At 26.7% G+C, this 27,848-nt stretch overlaps 1 protein-coding gene across 1 annotated transcript in view; it reads right to left on the reverse strand.

Moving 5' to 3' along the window:
- The window catches only part of LOC136983265 (uncharacterized), a 134,695-nt gene that overhangs the window by 22,484 nt on the left and 84,363 nt on the right, over window positions 1–27,848 (reverse strand). Inside the window, exon 2 of the mRNA XM_067279970.1 lies at window positions 5,020–5,904. Coding sequence (XP_067136071.1) covers window positions 5,020–5,904 — 885 coding nt within the window. The remainder of the gene's footprint in view (window positions 1–5,019; window positions 5,905–27,848) is intronic.

Genomic DNA, 27,848 nt, shown 5'->3' on the forward strand with positions numbered 1-27,848 from the left:
CCTTCCTATAATGAGTAACGAATCCTCTGCATTGTACAGGACTCTACTGTACATGGCACTACAGAAAGCTGCCAATATTGAATACATCATCTTATTAGGAAGTTTCTAGACATTAAATTCAAGCTTGAAATTAAATGCTATGTTCTCTATAAACAATTTGCCTGAAGAGGACAGTTCTATATTAAATTCTTTTTATGTAATGTTGACAGACAGTGCTCTAAGTTTTAAAGTTTTATTATATAAATGCCTACTGGGACATATCATATTAGTAGGACTTACTACACTGGTGTCCAGGTTCTGTGAATTGAGGAAACTTATTCAGAAAAAACCAAGTTTCTTCAATTCACAGAACCTGGACACCAGTATAATAAGTCCTACTGATATGATATGACCCAGTAGATATTTATATAATTGTGAGTAGCCGGGGCAGAGCCGAAGTCTTGCCCCTTTATCAGCAACAGTTTGGTGGAAACTGCTCCTTGGGTTAGTGGATGGCACGTTGAGTTTCTTGGTCCCTTGGCTTCGGGATCCATTTGTCAGGTCGAGTAGAGGAGGAAGACACGGGTCGTCAGTAAAGCATATGCGATATATGATAATAGACACCATTAACAAGTAAAAAATCAAAAATACATAAAATCAACAAGAAATGACAAAAATACATAAAATTGAATACAACACCAGTTGAGCTATTCGTGTACCTTTTTGTTGAGAGGGTGTTCAAACTGCCTAAGCTCTTGTGTACAAATTTAGTAACCAAGAGAGAGTTTACAGTTTTGGACAAAATCATACCTCTTTCACAAATTCTTGGAAGTTTGGTCGAGTATCCAACCTTTCAAGGTTTGCACTACTTAATAATTTCATCGCAACTATCATGTGCACCAGTTAAGAATTCAAAGAGACTGTCCTCCTGAGGGGGGTGGATAGGTCTTATATTTGGATCAGCCTGGAAAAATGATCATGTGATTAAGTGTTATCGAAGACTAAGGTTACATTTGGCAGGTGTAGGGTCATTCCTGGGACAATGAGATGATGATGAAATCGGATGTCAGCTATACTCTTTGATACATGCAACGTTAGATTGACCATGTTTGTATGGGCAAATGTTGACGTTCTCGAAGGAGTATTATAAACTTTTAGCAGTTGATGAGAAGGATGACATCTAATCCCTTTTTCCGGTGATGTTATTTTAACGATTGCATTGAGAAAGTAAGTTAAAATTTCACAAAAATTAGACAAAATATCCTTTAAAAATTCCAAATCTCACATAATAAATTGTATAATAAGGACACAAAGGCATATGAATTAGTGCTGTACATTATTTATTTTTCTAATAGTATTTGGTGTGTATGATTATTTAAATTTTACTGCAACAATGACAATAGAAACTTTAGATATTGAGCTGGTTTTTGAAGTGAGTAAATCATTTGTCTTCAGAAGATTAAAAGATAATTTTTTTCATAAACCACAGCATGATGTTATACTTAATCCAAAGGAAAAATTTCAAATGGACTGTTTGTTTTATATTTTGAATGGGCATGCAGGTTCCAATTCTAAGGAGCCAAAACCCATTTAAAGTTTGAACAAATTCAAATATATTTATTTTATTTACTTGATTTACTACCTTCATCAGTTTATACTTTTTACAATTTTTATCCTTCTACTTTGAGGACCTGGCCCATTTAAACTGTTATAGAAAGAGCCAAACAGCTTCTGGCTCCTTAGAGATAAATGGGCTTATAATTAAAATACAATATTGGAAAATATTAAATGTAAATTTTACAATGATAAGGAGTCTTCTAGAATGTAATTTTTGTTTATTTTTTCATTTTGTTAATTTTTTAGTGAAAATATGTTAGGCTTTTTATTGTTGAGCAATTTTTTCTTATCCTGTAAAAATCATTTATACTTGGATCTCTGTCTGAAAAAGACTAGCTCTGTGAATAGTTGAGCAATATTTATAATAAGGAAAGTGGTAGTTCAATTGGTTCCTTCACCTTGTCTCCTGTGACGAAATGAGGATGTTATCAGCTATGAGGAAGAATATGACATCAAACACAAATATGCTATTCTCTTTTAATGTCAAATCACAGATTTTGTAGTTCTTTTGTTAAATCCTCTAAAGTACAACATCTATAAAAATACATGTGAAGTGATTTTCATAAACTGCCCTTCCCCCAACTAATGATGATGTAGTATATGGATGGCTCTGATAGCTTTTATCTTGTACAGTAGACCCCCCCTATAATACGGATTCATATAACACACTAAAAGAGACTCGTATAACACGGTAAAACATTATCGCCGACTTGTGTTGCGACAGGATTGGTCGAATCAGGACCAATAGCGGACATTGCACAAACCATTAAGTTTAAATGAGCAGCGGACCTACTAAAAAACATTTATTATTTAATGGCCATAAAAATTATATTTACATTAATGATGTCTCCAAAGTTCAGCGAATTTTTCGCAGAAAAATAACTTATCAGGAAACATGTGCCCCCCGTTTGATGAGCTGCTCCGCAACGAAAACAACCTTAAGCAATGGCATCGTCAAACGGTGCACATTCGGTAAGTAATCCTACAATTTTTTGTTTATAGCATAGTTTATATGGATTATTCCCAAAATATTATACGTGTTTTGGAAATGTTGAGTCAAATTAGTCCAGAATTGATTAATTTTATGGAAGAAAACCTTTCAAACAGCCGTAGCCCCTAAACTGCACATGTGCTGGGCTATGATTGGCTCATGTATTTAAGTGACTCATACAACACTGAATTCATATAACACAGTAGATACATTCCGTGTTATACTGTACGGGTCTACTGTACTTAGTTCCTATAGTTCAACTGAGATTTCACAATTTATAGTCATTATTTCTTTTGAAACTGCTACTGGCTAAAATTACACTGTATAAGCAAGAAAAATATTTTGTGAATAAATTGTCTGTAAAATTATTTATATGAAATAATTCTTTATATTAATAAATACTCTTAAAAATAAAATATAGAGAGAAATATATTGATTTCATATAATTAATAAAATCTGATCTTTTTATAGAAAAACTGTTGACTGAATTAATTAATGTCAGAATATAAGATAATTCTTCTGTTGTTTTTTATTTTTAGAGAAAGCTAATATAATATTTTAATCATGTAAATTTGTGATAAAACATTCATAAATGCCTATAAAAAGTTCCCGTTTATAATAAAAAAAATTAAAATATAAATTCTGTACTTAATAAAAATTTTATGCAATATCCATTTTTTCAATAAACAATAGCTACATCTAATGACATTAAATAATTTTTGAAAAAACCTATATTTAGACATTAGAGCTCTGAGAAAAATGAATATTTTTTTAATCATTGTAAACGTTACCAAACAGTTTATCTAAAATGCTTTTTAGATAAATTAATTTGTCAAAAGAGTTTAACTCAAATTACATACCAATAAATGTTTATAATAAAAAAAATTTTCAGATTAAAACACAATTTTATAATTGAAAGATTTGAAATAAAAAATAATGATTTTAAGAAGTAATAATACATTATTGTAGTCTTCAGATAGTAAATCATTAAAAAATAAATTTGCAATTGATATTAATATATCTATAATAATACTGTTTTAAAAAAAAAACATTTTTAAGTAAAACATTGTAAGTATATGATATATCAAACATATTAAAAAGCCATAAAATTGTTATTTCCTACTGGTGTACAAAGAGACTCAAAAAGAAGGAGGACACTTTTAAAGTTCATCCATAGGAAATATTATGTAATTTTTCTAAGTTCACATTAAAAAGCCATTTAAAATTATATTTTTAGATATCAGAAAAGCATTTTTTTAAATTTTGCTATTTTATATTTTGTCATTTTAATTTTTTTGTTTTACACAAATTTGAAAATTTTTAAAATGAAAATAATATAAATGTGTGAAATTTTTATATTTAAACAATTAAAACTTTTCAAAACACTATACTGCCTTATTCTTATTCAAACCATTCATTTTAGATTCTTAGTATAAAGATTTGAAGAAAAAAAAAAGTTAGTAACAAACTTAAAAATCCTATGCAATAATAGTACTGCGTATAATATATTATTATTTAATGATTTATTATTTCTAGATATCAGAGATCAAGAAATAATTAAAATTTTTATTTAAGATGAACTGAATATTCAGTTTGAATTTGTAAAACTTTTCTTCAATCATATTTATTTTTTCTATCATTCCTTAAATGCTATGTATATAAAATTTATTCCCTTAAAAATGTAATAAACATCAATTTGGCATTGTAACTCCATTAAAAATGTAATTTGTAACTAATTATATATACAGTATATCAAAATAAGTAATAGCTATTCAAATTCAAAAAACACTGAATATAAGATTAAATTGATTAGAAAACAGTTTTCAATAAATGTCCATTTAAAATATATTATTTTTTCTTTTTTAAATCTTTGTTTTAAGATAAAGATTACTATCTTTGTTAATGAATAAAAGAAAACATTCTCATGGATTCATATTTTATTATATGTTAGCAACATAATTCATGTATTACATGAATGTTTTATTCCTTTTGATTTGGCTTATATCTTAATGTAACATCTACATTTTATTCCTCTGAAGTTAAAGTTCTTAAAGCACTGTTATAAAATATTAAAATGTTCTGAAAACAATCAAAAATTATTCTTTTACTTAAAACAGAAAAAATGTAATATATTAGTTATAAAATAATTGGAGTGAAGCTATAACTATTAAATTCTAATAGTTGAATTATGAGATACCATAAATGACTTAATATTTTTACTACTGTAATTTCTAGCACATAGCCTACGTTGGTGAATAATCTGCAAAAATTGCTAGAACACAGCCTGTTCCTGCTTTCAAATTGATTTTAAAACAGATAACTCAGGGCTAAATGTAGGAAATTACAGTAAATAATTTTGCTGTCATGTGAATTACTTGAGATATAATTACTTAAGAGTTTCCAAAGCAGATTTAATTTTATTAAACTATTACCTTGTTTTTACTGTCTGTATCATCCATTTTACCATTTAGTTCTTCATTTAACTTCTTATTCTTTTTTCCTTCTCTAGAAGATCTTAAAATTAATGAACCTATTCGGAATCCAACTTTGACATTTTCTTTATTAGCACTAGATTTTTTAGGTGATTTTTTAGAACAAGTAGAAGTTGATAAATCTTGACATATATAATCTTGATGAGAATTACATGGTGTTATATACTCTTGATTTCTACTAATATCAGATGATGATACATCAGTTTGCTTATTTTTTGATTTCTGAAACCTAAAGTTAAAACTTTTTCTGAACCTTTCTAACACACTGTCTACCGAAGAAAGCTGAGGGGTAGATGTACGAAGAGTAAAGTACCTAGATAACAGTCCCGATGGTACTTCTCTAGAAGGCGGTGGTTCCTCTGCTATAAGGGTAGGTTGTGATCCACCAGAAATACTCATCCTTCTCCAAAAACTGGGGGCAGTATCTCGGATGGATGGAGGATTAAAAATTCTTTCAGCTTCAACATCACCATATATGTGGGACCATGGCCTTCTTCTATTATAAATATCTTGACTAACATCATCCTCACTACTAGTTCGACATTCAGGTGTTATTTCACAATGAGAAGAGGTCCTCTCATGTATAATCCTAAGTGATGATGGATCTTCTTTTGCAGTTTTACACATTTCTAAATGAGTATTGGATTGAGATAAGACACATGTTTCATTTGAGGAAATATCTTTTATATCTGATAAATCTGACTGATGAACACTTTGAGCACTACTGTTGGCAGTCCCAACACCCATTATAATAATGTTCGTTTGATTTTCTTGGTCCTCTTCTAATACACTATCTTGTTCGATCTTATTGTTCTCTATTTCTTGCTAAAATAAATAAATATATTTATCAGTAAGATAATAAGTTTCAAAAATGATCAAATATATGCTACAGATAAAAAAATATATATTTATTGGGAAATATATATGCAGTCAAGTCCGCATAAGTCGACATAGATATAACTCGACACCGTTGGTTAAGTAGTCAGTTTTCTGTGGTCCCGGCCGACTTACATAGGCATTAATGTTAAAAAACTCTGGTTTACTTGACACCATTTAATTCGTCACCTCTGGATAAGTCAACATACTTTTGCCATCCCACACTCGTTTAGATGTCCGATAAGTGGACTCCCTCTTGAAAAAATAAGTTCACACCACACTGTGTGGTGTAAACTCATTTTTTTCAGGAGGGGAGTTGACTTATTTATTAATATGTAGGCCTACATATTAATAAAAATGCATTTAAAATTTTATGTATTTTTATATATAAAATAATAACAGATAAACAAAAAGAAAATATACAATTTATATCAACGTCACAGCAGAATCCAATTTTGAATTTTCTCACGTAGGCATTATTTGTAGCACGCATTTCACATTTCTGTTAGAAATGAGTGTCCGAAAGCTAACAACGCTTCCGCTAAAGGAAAAATATGAACTTGTTTCTGAATTTGAATGTAAGAAAACTTTGCAAGCCAAATTTGCAAAACAAAGAAAACCTTCCAAAAACTACATTGGTGGGAATTTTCAAGAAAAAACAGGAAATTAAGAACTTTTTCTTGGATTTTCATTGCAACTGTCTCGAAAATGCCAGAGAAAGTCGCCGTACAAAGATGTCGAAGATTCTCTTGTATGTTGGTTAAGCAAATTCGTTCATCGAATCTTCCTGTTTCGGGACCGATACTGAAACAAAAGGCAATGGAAATTGCTGGGGTATTTGGAGTAGAAACCAACTTTAGCCAATGATGGATGGTCAGAGAGGTACAGTACATTGCACTACTGTATTTTCCTAATTGTAGTTTTGTGGTGTTTTTCCAACTTTGCTTTAGTCATCACATCGGATAACTCGAGATATTTCCACTTCCCCTTGGGGTGTCGACTTATGTGGACTCGACTGTATATTGTTTCACAACTTATCTTAAAAAATTATTAAAAATAGTGATATTTGAGTATTTATACGGTTATCAAATAGTAAATTAAAATGAATTAAAAAAAAGTATTGCGGGATTATTGATAAAATAGTAAGTTGTGATTTTTTATTTTAGTAAAATTCATTTCAGTTGCTTTAATTAAGCAATATTCATAATTTGTGTAAAATTAATTTAATTAATATAATTTGACAAAACATTATATAATACATACATACATACATAAAGGAAAATTTTTTTTCCCAGGCCAAGAGCAAACTTAGGGATGATAAAGCAACAGTCTCAAATCTTTACTGATAATGGGATAATTCCAACTAACAGAAATTTCATATTCTAAAGTTATATTAAATTTATTTACTTTGATAAATAAATAAAAAATTGCACTTATAGATATTTTTTTTTGTTTAATAAAGATAGATGCTTAGATGCTGTTACCATAGGATTATTTGGCCTTTTAGTGCTCTGTGAGAGGAAAAGGGCCTAAACCTTCAAAAAAAAAAAAAAAAAAAACCCCCATGAAATTATCTGAATAATAAATGTACTTAATTATCCATACTTCATAGCAGATAATATTACTAAAGTAAACCCTCACTAAGTCAAGATGCATTAACTCAAAGCTGTAGGTCCTGGGCATAATAAAGAAGATTTTCTATATAATATGGTCTCGTTACATTAAAATTGTCAGTACTTTTAACTCAAACCTATTTTCCTATGTATTCTCCACTCTTTGATAAATCTTTATTTTCTCTTATATTCTGTGTGAATGCAGCCAATAAAGATAAACAAACATTATGGCTCCATGCCAAACATGATACCACACCATTACAACCTTGCATTGACATCCTTTTACTGATATAGTATGTTACTGGTATTCTGACTAGGACATGACGGGTGTCATTCCGCAATTCACGCAAAATTCTGCAAAATCATAACCCACAATTTTCAGCTAACACAAATACTTATGGAACACGGAAAATTTAATAATTACCTAACTAGATTCAAAATTATAAATCAACCAAACTGTAACTGTGGAGATAATGTACAGTACTTGACACTGTAGAACACATACTACATGACTGTGCCCTTTTTTGACCCTTGGCAGAGGTAGCTCATTACACACTTCACAAACAAGTCAATTACTTGGCCCGTATCACTAAGTGAACTCACACAGAATGAAGATGACCTTAACACCTTCAAACGATGTAACATAGAAAGCTTGAAAAAAATAGAACCAAACTAGACAAGTAACCTTTCTCCTATTCTTACTGTACTTTTGTATACTTTACTGCACTCTCTCCTGCTGATCTCTCCTCCCCAAGGGGAGGTTTTTTCTTCTCTGCAGGGCTCTAAGCCTCTGAACATCCTCTGGTTCAGGGATGGGCAACCTTTTTCTATGCAAGGGCTGCATTTCAAAACTTTTGAACTGACTTGGGCCACATACAAGAGGAAAGAGAAAAAACTGCCAGTAAACTACAATTATTTATTCATATGCATATAATTATACATTTTAAATTAGCATAGGTATACTTAATTTAGCTTCTGGAGCTGATGTAAATGTAATATATTTGAAATATTTGTTTAAATATTAGTCACTGCTAGTTTTAAATTAGTTTCGATGTGGCTGTTAGCCAGTTTCTTGTTTTAATTTTTACTAAATTCATTGCAGAAAAACTATTCACGTACATAAGTTATAGAAAATAATGTTCAAATTTTTGCTGCATACTTCTTTAAGCTGGGAAATTGATATATTTTTTTCAACAAGATTTTACTGTAATTGTTTGTGAATGAATTGTCACTAATTTTTAAACCAACCATTATTCTCAACTCTCACCTAAGACTCAAAAATCATAAAAACTTTTTAAAATTGTCCTAACTCCATAAATTCAAAATTTGACACACTAACTTAAATTTTATGAATAAAAAACTATTCAATTACTTATTATTAGTTGGAAGTAATTATTCAACTTTCATATAATATTGAGGTTTTAATAAGTAGAAAATCAATATAATTTTATTGAAACATGAAATAATTTAACCATTGTCAAAATAAAACAAAAACTTAATTACTTTTTCTACATCATTTACGAATTTATTAATGTAAATAGATGCAGTTGAGCTTATTCATTCTTTTATCTCAATTATTTTTGCAATTTTCTTTCTTTAAAAAACATTTGTATATTGCAAAAGAATGAAATTTTATATAAAGTATTACATAACAAATTGTTAGTGAAATGTAATATCTTCTATACTGAAATTCAATCACTTTAGTTTTTACTGGAAGTAACCATGAAGTTACTGGAATCAATCATACTTTGATATTTTTCATCTTACTTGATGAATCAGTTTTATTTACAAATAAATAAATAATAAAATGTGTGTAAAATATTAAAGTTGGCCAATTTCCAATAATTAACCTGAATATGGATTAGATATAGATGATTTGTATATTTGTATTATCTTAACTATTGACTTATGCAGATCTTAATGATTAGAATGTTGTCAAACCAACACTATTGCAACTTTATAACTTTAAATTGTAATTTTATGAAATTGCATCTATTTAAATCCACTGATTATCAATCTATTGAAGACTTTGTTTAACCATAAAGTAAACAAATACATTATTCATTTTTTTTTTCTAATTGTAATAATTTTGGAGTTAAAAATTCCATTGTTTGAAATGATAAACACAAATTTAATAATATTCAATTCTTTGAATAGAATTCATTTTCTTCTCAAATTAAATTTTTTCTTTATTAAATATTTACAGACATTTTCATTTTTAAAGAAAACTTTTAAACAAATAATAATTGATTATTTGTTTAAAAGTTTTCAAAATTGTTTGTTTAAAAATAAACAAAACTAATAGTAAATTATACAATATAAAATAACAAATAAGAATAAAATCAGATAAGCATAATAATATATAATAAAATATTTTTCTATTTATGAAAAAATTCATTTTTAAACAAATATTAATATATGTTAAAATAAAGTAAATTGTATTCAAAAAAGAGAATTTGAATGATTAAGTTATTAATTTATATTAATCACTTAACCATTCATATTCTCTTTTGTGTTTCTCATATTAATGTTTCTCTGATAATGATACTATATATTTAATTTTGGAAATGTTAAAGCTGAATTAAAAATAATACCTGTTACAAATGGTAATTTTGTTCTTTTTAGTTAAATATAATTAAGAATTATGCACATTAAGAAGAGTTAAAAAAAAAGAAATGAGATGCCTTTTCTGAAAATTATACACAATACATTATTGAAGAAATTATTAAATATAATTTCTATGTACTTTTCGTTTCATTAAATTGATAAGTTTCCACTATGTTCAAATATTGAATTAGAACTTTAAATAGATACTTTTGTATCTATTTAAAGTTCTAATTCAACCTGTAAATCAACCTGTAAATACAATGAAATGGTGACATGCAAATGAGAAATGACATCCAATTCAAAATACAGTACAGTACTTTCATTAATTTCAAGTGGATTTGAATCTGGATCTCTCCAATGGCAGAATTAAATATGATTTAGATTATAAGATAATCACAAAAATAATCCAACTAGTTATATGTGTAATATATGTAAATTATAATAATTATAAAACCAATAAAAAATGTTTCACTATTGACTTTTTTTAATCTAACAAATACCAATTTTAATTTCAATATGAAATTTGTTTTTTTCTATCAAGCATCCCATACATTATGCTTAAAGATACCATATTATGTATCATCTAATATATCGTACTAGTATAGAATTTAAAACATAAATTAAATTTTTAACAAAACAAAATTTTTTTTGAATGAAAAACTTCAAAATTCGTAAACCAAATTTAATCAATGTCTGAATAACCAGTATAGTTTACTATACCGATTTACCAAAACTTAGAGATCATCATCAAATGCATATAGCTGTTATCTTAAAATTTATAAAAGCATTATCCAATAACAAACACAAAATGCATGAAAACTTGATAGTTTATATTCATGTAGGCTCTGTTCTGTCTTGTAAATTAATATTAGTTTATTAAATGCTAATATTAATGTTTTTTGTTTTAATTGTGATTGATCAATGTGTTAAAGCAAGACACCAATATATTAAGTCTATATGGTCAGTCAAATTAAGCAAGAGTCTGATCTGCAATGATATCAACCAGTGCGAATGAAGAATAGGAAACAATGCTCCCATACATTTTATCTAAAAAATTGAGATCTAAAGTAGATCAAATCCTGCTTCCTATAGAGATGGCTTCTATTACTCATATGATTTTAAAAAAAGTACTGTTTTTCACTCTTTCAGCTCTATAGGCACAAAGAAGACCCTTTTTAGCATTATGGGTTCAGCCAGGCCCACAACAGGAGAACTAGATAATTTTGTTGACACGTATAGTGACAAAGTGCCTTTTACTATAGCTAAGCTACTATTACTATAGCTACTGCCTTTTACTATAACTATTCATTCCTTGAAATGCAATATAAGAAGACTTTTTGCTTCAGTATCAAATAAAAATTGATAGTTCAGTTTTAGGCCACACTAGAATAAAATCAATTTTGTCATTTATTTAACAATATATTTTTGTCACGCAACAATATATGTTTCAGGATAAAACCAAAACGAAATTATTTTGTTCAAATGAATCAACCTATCATCTTTCATTAACATTTTATTCAACTAATTTTTGAAGAAATGAGAACTTTTGAATTTATGTATGTAGATTGAACAAGTTATTTTAAAAAGATTTTCAATTAGAAAGCATCTATCTGTTTTCTGAAAATCATTTCTAATGATATAATGCAGGCAATTTCATTGAAACTTAAAAATTGTCTTTCATATCAATGAAGGAGAATGTAAGATATTCAAAATAACTTTATCATTACTTCAAAATGACTAATTTTATGGTAACATGATACTATTTTATGACTTTGTATTGTAAACAACATTGTTATCAACTTTCAACCTCTCGATCTCAAACTTGAAAGTTGGTCTCGTTAGTACTGTACTGTACATATAATTCTTATTGTTTGAAGTACTTCAGTTTAATGCCATACTCGATTTAGTGTCAATTTCAAAGGACAACACATTGAAATTAAATCTGTATATAACTATTCTCATATAAATATATAAATTATTGCTATATTTTTGAAATATATTTCCTAGTCATTGCAGACATCACATTCTACAAAAATTTCTGCAATTATTTTAAGAAATTTAAATGTGTGACAATTAATATTGATTAGTTTTAAAATTTCGCTGGATGAAAATTTTTTTTTTTTTTTTTTTTTTTTTTTTTTTTTTTTTTTTATGAAATAAAAAAAAAAAAATGGTGATCCACTAAAAATTATTTTTTGGAGGCGACTGTCTTTTTATTTCATAAAAAAATATTTTCATCCAGCGAAATTTTAAAACTAAAAAATTTAATAATAATTCGCCGCCAGAGGGAGGACAAGATAATCTACATTTTACAGCGCAAATTTACAAGTGGATATAAGGTCCGAAAATCCCGACTGGAAGTCATGGATGCAACTCAAGACGTCGTAAGGTTACCAATTCCAATATTCGAAAAAATTTTTATAATTTTAATTGGAGTTTTTCCTGTGTTTTTAGAATTGTTTCCTGGACGGCCGTGAAGCCTAAAAAGGAAGGTCGGGTCGTCCTAAAGTTTTTATTCTTGAACAATGTAAGGAAATAAATGGTGATCCACTAAAAATTATTTTTTGGAGGCGACTGTCTTTTTATTTCATAAAAAAAATAAATTAATATTGATGTAATATAAATTTTTGTATTCATACATCATTTTCAGTTTGGATTTATAGCTCTTAACTAATCAAATCAGAGCAAATAAAGTGTGATCTAGTCTTCACTGGGGAATAGCTTACATAAATATTAGTTCATGGATTGAATATTAAACTACCAATAACTGAGAATCAAAATCAGAACACTTTTCTCTTTAATCTCTCATTTTTATCACAAAAATATCGAAGAGTAAGATTTAAGAGCTCAAATAAATACGACTGCGAAGTAACTCCAGTTGATTTGTGACTATTTTGAATTTATTTCGTTTACAGATGCGTTCAATCCATTTTAAGAACTAATAATTTTCAAGAGAATAAATTAACAATATTTTATATTATCCTTTCGTAGAAAGCAGAACTAAGAAATTTTTTTTTTATTTCCATATAAATCTCACTACAATCTTCATAATTATAAAATATAAAGATTGAACGTCTAAAATTTTTAGTTTTTTTATATTTATTTTTACGCTTGTTAAATTTATTTATACACTTTTTAACGTAGATAATTATCTAGTTTAATACTATAAAAGGCTGTGTACCCTTACATTTGAAAATAAAATAAATAATAAATACGATTTTAATAAACATGTTAAATGGTTTTTCATACGAAAATACGGACGATTACAATTTTAACCGGGGATAATTGATGATGACTCACTAAAAATTACGTGTAAAGACCGAAAAACTATTATTATCCGATTACGTAGGCCCTGTGCAGTTTGAATAGTCATTAAATGAACGCTTGTTAATAACATATTCACTAAATAAACACTTCTTAAAAAGTCCGAAACGTAACTAAATGCAACTTGGAATGAATTACATAGCTATTTATACTGTATATTCTTTCAAGTAATCATTATTATCGACGATAAAAGAAAAAAGAAAACGTTTCACCAGAATTTTTGTTCGTCATTAAATTTGAAAATACTCAAATAATGATTTGAAAATTTAGTTTTTAACAATAACAAAAAGAACAATAACTTACTGTATTTCTGCTCATTAGTAGTGTACAGTACATGGGAAAAAAAAGAATACGATTTCGTTTTAAAATGTTTAATGTTTAAATTTAGTTATTTATTTTATTCAAATTTATCAAAATAAACGTTTAAGAAATTTGATAATATATGAACTTTGTTTTCTCTATCTTCCATTTAACAAATTTAAAATAATAATTATTTAAAAAATATATTAGGTTTATTGTTTAATATTTTTCAATAACACTATGTAAGATGTATGATCATTATTCTAACGAATGAAGCTATTTGCTCTCTTGGAGAAGAATTTATCTGTTTATGTAGTTTTAAAATAATATGAAAAGATTTTGTGTTCAAAATATTGTAATGAAATAAATAAATATTTTATATTATTATTTTTTAAAAAAATTAAAATAAATAACGAAAGCGTTAATAAAACAAAGCGCTTTCCGAATAAAAATATATTTTCGTTATTATTCGTCGAAATTTAATACATAAATATTCGGGAAAATTCCATTCCACTAAATTATACACATTTAAAGTTTCAACACAACTTTAATATACGTATATTAACACCGTATGTTCGTAATATAATTTAAATTATATCCAGAGTATGAGATATTAATTGTAAATAATTATTAAAGAGTTGTATACTTTAATATGTAATTACATTTAAACGGTCTCTACCACTCTACTACTAAATAATATCAAACACTACATTGCTATTACGAGTAGACGTTATATTCACAAATAAAAGAAGCTTAACTCACTTGTAAAAGTTATTATTATTAATTCATCAAATTTTAATTAAATAAATGAATCCAAACTAGATAAAATGTAACAAAACAAATACTTAATTATTCATTCAATTACATATTTTTATCAGATAGAATTAAGTAATAAAGTTTTACTTCTATAACAATTCTTTCTTTTTTTCTATAAATTACAAATGCTGTAAATTAGACGCAGTTCTCTCATTATCATTATACAAATTTTCATAAATATTTGTATAATGTATAATTACAGTTAAGAATACAACGCAATATTTTAAATGAATCAAAACATTAGCGAAAGTGAATTTTTGCTACTCACGAAACTTATTGCACATCACAGCTTTCCCAATCTATTATTCTGAGTGATATTCAAATAAAAATGTATTTCTAAACAGTAGCGCATTTAGAATAATGGCATCCCTAGGCCCACAATATGCAAGCGCCCTCAAACTAATAGTGCTACTTTTCACTTAATGATTCTATTTTACATTAATTCGGCAATAGCGAGGTTGAGGCCGAAGTTTTAAACGCGAAAACGTGTACGTCGGACGTTCGGCGCCGCTTTCCTGTAAGCCTAGAAGTTTGACGATGGCGTTTGAAAAGTCAGTGGAATCGTGCTCGACATTCCAAACGCCATTGTCAAACTTCTAGGCTTACGGGAAAGCGGCGCCGAATGTCCGACGTACACGTTTTCGCATTTAAAACTTCGGCCTCAACCTCGCTAATTGTATTTTTATAGACTTTTAAATATGGAAAGGGCAAAGGATTATGCTATCGAAAACCCGTCATTAGTACTATTACTCTCTTCACGTAAAATATATTCACTTATTAATACTACTCGACTGATATATCTTATTTTATATACTTACCTACTTAACCTTTTAATTTTCACTAATTCCTTTGAGTTGTATGCACCGAAACGTAAAACTATTTTATTATTATTTTGAATTTTTGCTCCCCCAGGTCCGGACCTAGTGAGCCTAATGAGAAATCCGCCACTAGTTCTAAATAACAGCGGAGAAAATTACATTTTGGGTGGATAGGAATTTCTTGCTTTGACGTATTTTAGTCGAATACTGCTCTAAAAACCCACTTAAATATAGGCGAGACGAGCTTATAATGTCATCATACTCTGTCTGCATACAATTTTGTCGAATGATCCCCCCTCTGTTTCCCAAGCTGTTAAATGTTTCCTAATCCAATTTTTAATAAATGGAAACACAAAATGTTTATAGTGTCATTCATACTTTAATGAGCTTCTCTATTTCTTTAATATATTTTAGGTTTTAAAACGAAATATAAAATCTAATTCTTTCTCCTTGAATAATAAAACTGAATTATTCCATATTCAGTTTTTTGTGTTATTTGATAATATCCTTTCGAGTAATCTAAAATTTAATTACAACTTTATTCGATTTTTATTTTTAGTGATAAACGGAATCTCAGATCTCCATATTTTTATTTATTGTGAAACATTTTACATGCTTCAGAATTCCAAATTTAATTTAAAATTAATTTTACATAATGTAAGAATATTATAAAATTTTTAAATACATTCACAATCTAATTTATTTTTTTAATAGATCTATATATAATTATTTCATATCTCAGACGAATTTATATATCTTATAGAATAAACAGATTTGGGAATTTCATCAGTAATTCGACTACGTATAAAAAAAAACGTATAAGAAATTAATATAATGTATTGCATCTCTTTTGGATAATAATGATTATCAAAAAGCAATTTAGTTATATAAATTCGAGTTATTAGTTTAATAGCTATTCTGTGTCTATAGAATATGTATGCACTAACTGAAACATACAATCATAAAAGAATGGATACAAAAATAACATCTTGAATTAGTATAGTTATATATTTGCACTAGTGTATTTAAATATTCGACGGCATTTTAAAATGTTCTCAAAAATATTAATACTAATAATTTTTATTTTTTTTTAAAATAATTTTTTAAAAAGTTATTCAAATGGAATAATTTTTTGACTGAAATGAATTGTGATGGACCATCAACAGAAAGAGATTCGATGAAAAAATTATCTATATAACATTACGAAATTCCCCAATAAATAACATTGAGTGATGCTACAAGTATGATGTCATTTGTTGTTTCATTTGGTGATAACAAGAACCAATACAATAACAAATATTATAGGATCTTCCATCATAATTCTAAATATATTTTTAAACCTATTAAAAATAATAAGTTAATAATCAATATTCCTACATCGAAATTTACAAATACATTTCTCATTAAATAATAATTTTAATATATTTTTAAAAATTTAGAAAAATACTTATTGTTCATGTTTTTTTTAAGACTGGGGTTGGGAAATGATGTATATGGTAGGGATGAGGTTACCCCATCATTACAGTGCATTTACACATGATTGAATTCTACATTTGATTATGTTTATAAGGTTTGGATAGAGAGGATGGTGGATGAGGAGATTGCATTTTAATAATGTTTTAGGGAATAGCCTTTGTCATCGTACTTAGGTATAGTACATCCTCAAAGTTTCAGCCTATCTTAATTAGAAATTAATTAAAAGTGATGAAATTTGAGTCGTAAGATTGGAGGATGATATAAAGTACGTTAAATGAAAGTGTTTTAAAAAGTCCATTTTATACTGTAATACATTTTATTTTATATTTTTCAAAATGACTTCAATGTACCTTCAAGAATTTACTTTTTTAAACGTCGTTTTAAACCGTTCTGTTATATAATATTTTTCTGAAAACTAAATTCTTCTAATTAAACTAACTTTTTTTTCTTAGCTATTAAATATAGAGTTTCTACGTTAGCTAATTAAGAAATCCTATATTATAATTTTGATTATATATAATTTAATCAAAATTATAATGCAGGATTCTTCACAGCAGGAAAAACTCCTTACAGTATAATTATCTGATGAACGTACAGTACAAATAGATAAATTAATTAAAAAAACTTAAATCTAAAGCACACAATTATTTATTATTTTCAACGTTTTTGTAATTTATACACAGCGTAAAGTTTAAATATTAATAAAACTTTAGTAATTGCATATTCAGATAAACTTACTATAATTTTTATAGTAAATGTGCAAAAATACATAATCGAATTCAATCTATTTTTACGGAATATTCTATTTTTGGACCTCTGAAGCTTATACATTAATTGCTGATTATTAAATTATTATTAGTGGTTTAATTACGTGAATTAAAAATAAAAAAAAAAAACAATTCTCTTATGGAAAAGATAACAGTTTATTTATAAATGAAGTTGAAATACATTCATTAAACGCATTAAAATAACGCATCTTAAATGATTAATTTTTGTAGCGTAACGAGCGTTAATATTTACGATGATTAAATAATTTTAAAGTCTTACAAGTTAGTTAAAAGAAGGACATACATCTCTTATTTCTGAATGATCTCTAAGAACGAATTGTTAATGACGATGAATATCCATGGCCAATTAAAAAACGATTTATTGTTGGATTCGAATCTAGATCTTGTAGTATATTTTTAATGAATAGTTGAAATCAGAGCGTTACTTGTGTTATTTTTCAGCCATGTTAGATGTGACTTGACCACTGTCAGTACGTTTTGAGTAAAAATTTGGTCTATAGTCCATGTGTGTCATCATTCAGAAAAATCCAATAAAATCCAAAAAGGTAATGCATATTTTATTACATTATTTAAATATTTTGTCATAAACTGAAACTGTAACTTAAAAAAACATCTACTCTTATTATCTCTTATTTTTAAAATGTATACACGGTTTGGATATCAAGCATCATGTTTATATAAAAATGAGGCAAAATAGTTTCATTAATTCAGTCACAAAATATTATATTAATTGGAGTATGAAGTTCTGAATGATTGATTTTTATCTTATATCTAAATAAAATGATAATTATTTCATCTTTATTCAATATATATACACTATTGAGAAAACAAAATTATTAAGAAAGAACTATTACCCATAAATTTAGATACGTTTCAATACTTGCCTATGTTGTATCTAAATTTCTGAGAATTATTTATGTAATCATAGGAAAAGATTAGTAACATATATGCTGAGTAATTAAAATTTTAGTGCTTAATATTTTTTGTTTAATAAAAATAAAACCTATATATTCATTATACACAAGCACGTCCCGATTTACGAACGAGATCTAGTCCTAAGGATTGTTCATTATGTGTTAAACATTTTTTAGATAATTGTTTCCACTTTTAAGAAAATAGAAACAATTACCAAAATTAAAAGAACAGCATACAACAGTACACAGTAGAAATATCTGTTAGGTATTCATTATATCGAATATTCGTAAATCGAGTTATTACAGAAATTTATTTAAAATGTAAGAAACATTTTTTATTTGAGTATATATAGTTGTGAACTTTGTTTTATGGCATTTTACTCTATTTAATCTTCAAGTGGAAATAACTAAAATTTCACATTTATGTATTAATATTTGTTTTTTTTTATTAAATTCGTATTAACATATTCCAATTTCTAAAATCTTGTTTCTGAAATAATCGCTTCAAAGATGTATTAAAAATAGTTTTTCACGTCTTGAATTTTTATCTTAATAAATTCATTTAATGAAGAATACTACAGGATATCAATTTTTATTTTGGTAATTTTGAAAGTAAATTTTAAAATATTCCCTTTTAGTTGATAAGTAATAAATGAAGTTATAAATCTTATAATACTTTCGAATATATTTGGAAAACGTTTTATACTTTTAAAGAAGATTACATTCTATTAATGTTTTTGATATAAGTACTGTTGACACCTGACAAATTCACTCTGTACCTAACCAGTCAAGCATATGACCGACTAATATTTTTACACTATTGAATCTAATGTTATTAAATTAATAAGTGTGCATTATGCGATTTCATTGACTAAAACTCGTAAATTTTGCATATAAAAAGCTGAGAAAAGATCAAGAGCATACTCAAAAGGTTACTTGGAAGACCCAAGAAAGAAAGAGACACTCGTTTAGGCATTGTTGACGGATATATATACAGAAAATAATATTTATTCTCATATAACCTTTAAAATTCGATTGCACTCGTGAGAGATCAAAATATAATTTGTGTTTTTATTATAATTATTATTTAATGAACACAAACTAAAAAAATATTTAATAAAAATTAAATTTTTAAGCAATTTCAATATATCCTATACATAAATCGGTTAATGTTACCTATGGTTCCAAGATGGCGGCTCTGATTCCAGCAAGGAAACAGTGGGGACGCACGTTCTAACCTAACCTATTCTAATAATTTTGTTGGTAATAATTATGGTAATTTATTAGAATAGGTTAGGTTAGAACGTGCGTCCCCACTGTTTCCCTTCTTCTATTTGCTGGAATCAGAGACGAGCCGCCATCTTGGAACCATAGGTAACATTAACCCATAAATCTATGGAATTATGCGATAAAATTTCGATAATATGAATTTAATATGAATAACTGATAAATCAGTTACATAAATCTCGAAGTAAATCGTGATTAACCAGCGATCTATTTCCTTGTATTGATTTTTTGCAATACACAACTCATACTAAATTTTGTTAAAATCTAACTAGAATCAATTTTTATTCTTACCCAAAAGAAAATTACTTATATAAATAGAAGCGGTAAATATTTCTTTGGAATAAAAGTCATATTTCTTATTTAAAATGTATTATAATTCTACAGCAAGTATAAATTTACATTAATATATTAACAGATTAAATGATTAATATAAATAAATTAGATGCTGAAAATATTTTTTAAAAAGCTTCAATATTTATAGATTTTTAATATTATATTAAGGACGGAATATAGTTTTTTTTTTTTTTTTTTTTTTTTTTTTTTTTTAATATTAAAAACATATGAAGTCTGGATTTATATTTTGTGTTAGTATGTTGTAATGCCGTCGGTGAAAACTAAGAGCTTATAATACATTTAATTTCAGTAAAACATTTCCTAAGAGACAATACATTATTGAGGACACTCATCAATCTATTGTACTGATATAAAATATTTAAACTATTAAATTATCGACTGTATCATTTTATTTACTTATAAATGAGGCATGAAAATAGAAAATTAGTATTAAATTTAGTAGAAATATATTTTTCTTCTACGTAATTAAAAACAAAGAATCATCGGATCTTGTGTTTACAATCTATTCCTTCAAATTAATGTCGTGGAAGAAATATAAAATTCCATTACAGTTTTATTATCTTCCGTATATAAGTATTCATACATTAACAAAGAAGTAAGAATCTAATTTAAAATTAGAGAAATACGTTCTCTATAATAAAAAAAAATTAATTTAAAATTTCAACTAAATAATATACTCGAACTTTTATTGTCTAATATCGGAGCCATGTTAGCAAACAATTAGACTAAGAAAGAAAAAAAAATATTCGCTATAACTAATACACGGATTAGCATACCACAAATAACACTAATTAATTTTTATAACAGGAAACTAAAGTTATTAAAACTTTTATATATTAGAAAGTTCTCACTCTCGGTTTCCATAACAGCTATCTACTATTATAGAAAAAAAAATTAATATTAAAAAAATTTTTAAATTAAATTCTCTAATTATAATACAATTTTATGAAAGTTTATCCCAATTCTTGAAAAATGTAATTAAAACTTATTATTTTTTTAAAATTATATTCTAATTTTTAACAAAAATATTAATAATACAAAGAGAATAAATCATTATTAAAATATTTAATTTACAACCACGTTGCATTATTGCTTTTTAAAAAATTTTATTGCTCTAAAAGTAACACATTTCTCCCTAGTAATAAATTTCATTATCCTGCTACATTTGATTATGCAGGTGCATTTTCATTTTACTAAAAGGAATTAATATTCTTTTATCAATAATCCAATGTAGCAGAGATAAATGAAGGAAGTAGTATTTTTCTCTTCTTCTTCTTTCAATATCTCTTTCCAATATCACATTTTAAAAATATATTATAATAGATATTAAAAAATATTAACTACAGTTTCAGAATATTACGAACACAAAAAGAAATAAATATATAAATTAAGGGAAAATTGAAATTTTTATGGTTGAAATGTTATTTTTAATGGAAATTATTCTTAAGAGTTTTCCATTAAGTGAATATTTAACGTGTCATGAATATAATTTAAAATTAATTTTAAATGCTACGTTAAATAAATAAAAGCAAAAATAGCACAAATTTTGTTTTCAAACGGATTAATTTAATCCTTTATAATTCTTTATTAATATAGCTTAAAGGAAAATTAATGTACAGTTTTCTAACAGAGTATATTGAAAATCAACAGATATTTTATCATATTTATTAATGATATGTTAGAAGTCCCTTAAAATTCTCTTTGCATTTGTTGATAAACTTGACAAAAGAACATTTTCACGAATGAAACAAATAATATATTTTCAATGTCCCTTTTTAGTTTATCCATAGAAAACACATTGTAAATTTCATACACACACACACCCACACACCAAAAAAAAGACATTTTGAAAAACAATAAAGATGGTTTTAGAAAATGTAAATATAGTTATGAATAATGTTATTTTGCAAAAACTCCGCCACTAAAAGGTTAATGGGTTGTACGATAAATGCATAATCCCACATAATCCTAACCTTTTAACGGAAAGTTTCACTTTTTTATATAAAAAAATACTTGTGTAAAGAGATAAGACTCACTCGAGTATAAAAGAACTTTATGATTTTTACGGGATTAAATTGAATGACGAATAGAAACAAAATTAATGCTATTGAAACTAATTAAAATAAATTTAACTAAAACACAAGTTCGTGCAAACAATTCATGGTATAAATTAGCAGTAGTCTGTCATATTTTAATAACTTATAAATTCTAAATTGTAAATGAGGAACGATAAAGTTAAAGCTTCTTAGAACTAAAGAGGTCATAAAGACTTCATGGTTGTAACTAATTTTACATTAAAAAAATCATGCTATAATACAATTTTTCCATAGTTTATTCTAAATATTACATAGTATACAAAACTAATATCAGCAATCTTCGCCGGATACAATCTCTTAATTTTGTCACCACAAAAAAAAGGGGGGGTTTGTTTATTTTCCTGAAAATCCCCCCAAATTACATAGCATGTTCCATTTCTAATGTGGATGCGATACTGATGGAAAATAAATGACGGCGAAATTTATCCGGATATTAAAATAAAATCTATTTGAAATAAATTAAAATAATGAGAATATTTTAAAAAATTTACAAAGAAGAAATAATAGAATGCGAGTCATTTTAAAGTGAACGAATGTGCAACAGAAGATATAAACGAAAAATAATAATAATTTCCATTTTACAATACAGGATTATTTTAAAATCGATAGATTCTATCTAATAAATATGGCAGATTTTTGATGAATTAAAACCGTACGTATTCTTTAATTATCGAGGATATAATAAAGGGGATACAATAATTGGTGGTAGGCAAATGCACATCATCCAACAATCTAATCAAATCTTGTTCGGGCCACTTCAAAATGTATATATCAATCAAAAACTCGTTATCGACTTTTTCTATGAAGATAATACTTTTCTCATACATATTGAATATTACACCGAAAATAAAAATTATAAGATTTTATCACAACTTTTTGAAAAATTCCATACTTTCATAAAAAAGTTATAAATTTATTACTAAATATTAAGTGTTTTAAATTTTTTTTACGTCAGTTCTTCTTTACTTTAAAAATATTTTAAACACATTATTGTTTTAGAAAAATTTTTTAACTAGTGGATTTATTTTGTAAATTCTGTAAATTTCCTGAAGAATTTAACCATTCTCAGCAGCAGATTTTGCCCGAATTATACTAAGCAATCGTTTAAAACCTCGATTCCTCATTCTATAAGTTTACAATTATTTGTTTCGTGAAAGTTTATAATTAATATTAAATAATTGTAAGCAGTAGGTAATAATTTTGTAATTAAAAATAATTATATATTTGTTTCCTGTATTCTATTTGTTATTTACAAAATTATGCACAAAATAGAATAAAAAATTAACAGTTTATCTACTTAAATTAGTAAAAATGTAAGTGTAAATAGTTTAAAAAACTGAAGCATTTACTATAGCAATGTTTATAATTTACAATAGTAAATTATTAATACAAAGTCACAGACAAAAACCTTTTACAGTGTTGTATACGACAGAGAACCAACTAACGTATACAACACTGTAAAAGGTTTTTGTCTGTGACTTTGTGTTACTCATTGCAGTGTTAATAGTAGAAGACGTTTATTGTGTAAATTATTAACTTTCACTTAAATATATTATGAAATGTTTTGATTACAATATTGCTTTATTCAATTTTATTCAAAATAATATCATTAAGTTCTTAAAATCGTTCCACTTAGAACTATAAATTCCACCAATACTCATTCCAGTAACCAACCAGATTTGTAAGAATACCTACAATTCAAATTCATTAATGTGATTAATTATGTAAGTCCAAAGCTTGTAAAACGTAGAAGTGACTATTCAAAATGAAAAAAAAGTTTAATTATATCTTTTAAAATCGATTATATCTTATCAATAAGTAGGAAAACAGTAACCATTTTAATAACACTGGTGCTCATAATTAATAACAGAAACTTCAGAAAACACAACTTTACATTAAAGTGAGTATTTTTATTAAGCGAAATTGCTGATAGCCGTGTTCATTTCATTCAGAAACAATATTTTAACGTCAATTTGACGTAAAAATATGCACTAGCTCAACCAAACGACTTGATAGGCTTGACCAAATAGGCTTGATATTAATTAGAAAAACGAAGAAATATATGGGATTTAATACTTATTCTTACAACCATATTTCTATCAATAGTAAAGTTTCGAACCACAAGTTACTTCACTTACAATAACGTGTTTGAGTCAAAAAAGTGACAAGTATATATCAGTTTTACTGCAGTTACTAGTGCTCTTTTTTTATGTCGATATTAAATAGTAGCAATATAGAAAGTTTTAAAATCTTTTATGACTACTTCACTACCATATTACCGAACTTTATTGAAGTAAAAATGATAAAATTTGAGGTTTTAAGTTGGTATTAAAGTTTTCTTTCATTATACGTATATAACTTTAAACCACAACTTCTAATCCTTGCAAACGTAGCGAAGCAGTTTTAAAACTTTAGCGAAGCATGGAAATGAGCATGAATAAATATGCATTGTAGAGTTGTTAACATAAATTATTAAGTATAGAGATTGTTTAAAATGTAAAATAAAGCCACTCTCGACACTCACAGTGTGTTTCAATTGTCAACAGATCTCCATAGTTATCTAAAGTTCTGTTATAAAACTGTAAATAATATAGAAAATAGTAATAATAATAATAATGTATTTTCTATCAGCTGACAAAAAATAACGATTTTTTATTAGATCCAATAAACTTTTTTAAAGTAAATATGAATCTAATACAAATGAAATAGTTTCCAACCTGTAATTTATAAGATGACGTACAGTACTAGTACAATAAAAGAAAAACTCTAATGGATAAAAATATTCATGGCATAATGCCGATAAACGTAATAAGAATTGTTAATTAAAGTTGATTTATTACTAATTAAATAATTTTCAGGCATGATTTACGGCCTGTGGCTTCAGAATATTGAATTTAATCACATTAAAATTTCTTACAAGCAACACATACATACTATGAACTACAGTTTTTTAGCGGTATTTCCGTGTTATTTTAATGAAAATAAACAAATTATTATTGTTATCATATTTATTATTATAAAATATACCCTGGATAGTATTATATATTTTTTTTCTATCTGGCTTCTAATTCATATTAAAAAAATCTTTGATGATAGAAATTTAATAAAAATAACAAAACTGCAGCTTAGTACGGATCTATACCGTAAAAAATTCTTGAAATATAAGAAGTGAGGGAAAAAAAGAAGAGAAAAATATCTCGATCCCCGAGGAAACATCTTATCATAGGACCTATCCAAATAGCTTACCAACTTCAATAGAATAAGCCACATCTAAACTTCTTTGGCGAGAAACAAGTCTTTCTGAATAAACTTCTACTTTGGGAATACATTTTATGTCTACCTCTTCTACAACAAAAGATAAACTCCTAAATGGGCACATAAATCCATATTTATATATTTAAAATGTCAAAATAAACTTTTACTAATAAATCATACTTGCCAAATTTATAAATGCTATACTAAATTATTTTTTAAATTAAATTTTTATTTCATATGGGAATTTCTTATATAAGATCTTATCTGTTTAATTTGACGTAAGAAATTATTTAAATTCAAATTTTTAAATTTTAATTATATTAAAATAATATAATAATAATAAATAATAGTCATAAATACTAAAAACTACAGAAAACACATACTCAAAGATCAACACTCACAAATGACACGTGCAGAAAATGTCACATCATGCCAGAAACTATACAACACATCACCTCTGGTTGCAAGCTCTTGGCACAGACAGATTATTTACACAGACATAATCAAGTAGCAAATATAATACACCAAGAGCTTGCAAAGAAACACAAATTAGTAGACATTCACTGAACCATACTACAAATACATTCCACAGACAGTATTGGAAAACAACACGCACAAAATGTACTACGACAGAGCTATAATCACAGATAAAACAATTTATCACAACAGACCAGACATCACACTCATTGACAAACACAATAAAATCACATACATTATAGACATATCCATTCCAAACACTCACAATTTACAAAACACATGCACTGAAAAATTTAGTAAGTACACAGAACTCGCCCAGGAAATAAGGCATCTGTGGAGGATGGATAGGGTGCTTATTGTACCCTGTTGTTCTCTCCTCTACAGGTATCATACCACACACACTACACAAAAGCCTGGGCACATTAGAATTGAATAGAAACACATACATCACTCTACAGAAGGCCACTATATTGAATACATGTCATATTGTGAGAAAATTCCTGAATACAGACACACACACTGATACACTTCTTTAATTTCTGTTTTGGTTACTATGCCTTGACTTTGGTCCGGCATAGTACTTAGCCACCGGTGTTAACCGAGTATATCTAACTTAACCCAACATAATAATAATAGCGCTTTCCTAGATTAGAAATTATAAATATATTATGACGATAGATTATTTTAGCAGTAACTATATTATATAACCTTGAAAAAATGTATTGATCGGTAGATTCCTTTTAAATATGTTACGACCACAAAAGATAACTAAATCTTATTTTATAGCAGAAACATTAAAACTTTAGATATTTCATCACAAAATCTGATAAGAACTTAATTTGCATATCGCAGCTGCAACGGCATCAATGATCATAAAGGAAGATTCCCAACTCGATACTTCAAATCCTGTTTGTATACCATTAAACAGTTTGACATTTTCAATAGAAAATAGGATTACCCATGTTTACAACTTAGATATTGATATATTCTAAATATGCTAAACGGACAGTGAACGATAAAATATGAATTTTAAGTATAGCTTAATGTAACAAAGAACGATAACAAAAGCATACAATCGAAGTTTAAAAAAGTATTTTCGAAGAATTAAAGCTGATATTAATAGTTTTTTTTTTTTTTAATGGGGTAAATACTATTTAAATGTATTAATTTCAGATATAGTTGTTTTAAAATCTATGTTTTTCTTATTGTGATGGAATTTTAAAATAAATGTTTATCGAAGAAATAAAATTTTGGTAATACGGATGTAGATAATACTGTATAAAGAAATACGATATAAATTTTATGTATAACGACTTATCATTTCGTCAGACATTCTGATACTTGTTTGTGTCATTCGATCTATATTTTTGTGTCGGTAGTTTGGCGAGGGCAACTTATTTACATGCTGGTTACGTTGTTTGTCAATTCTCACTTCTTCCGCCTCGAGACATCACCTACGGGGATAAAATACTGGCATCGAACTCTGTCCGATATAGTTTTTATGCGAAGCACGTTGATAATCTCTGAGGCGTAGGCCTACTGATTTGAAACTGTGACCGCAGATCATCACAGCTATGACTTAATATCAAGAATAAAAATGAATAGTAAATTAAGTTTTTCTACATTATCTACAGATTTTTGTAACTACTTCCAATCAAATTCTTTTTTCCGTTAGTTTCTTTACTCGAACGTAATTTTACTTTGTCGTAGTCTAATATTAAAAAAAAGAAAAAAAATAGATTATATATAATTATTACTTACATAAATT

Source organism: Centruroides vittatus, unplaced genomic scaffold (genome assembly GCF_030686945.1).
Source record: "Centruroides vittatus isolate TY-2023 unplaced genomic scaffold, ASM3068694v2 contig_879, whole genome shotgun sequence".
Classification (NCBI taxonomy): domain Eukaryota; kingdom Metazoa; phylum Arthropoda; class Arachnida; order Scorpiones; family Buthidae; genus Centruroides; species Centruroides vittatus.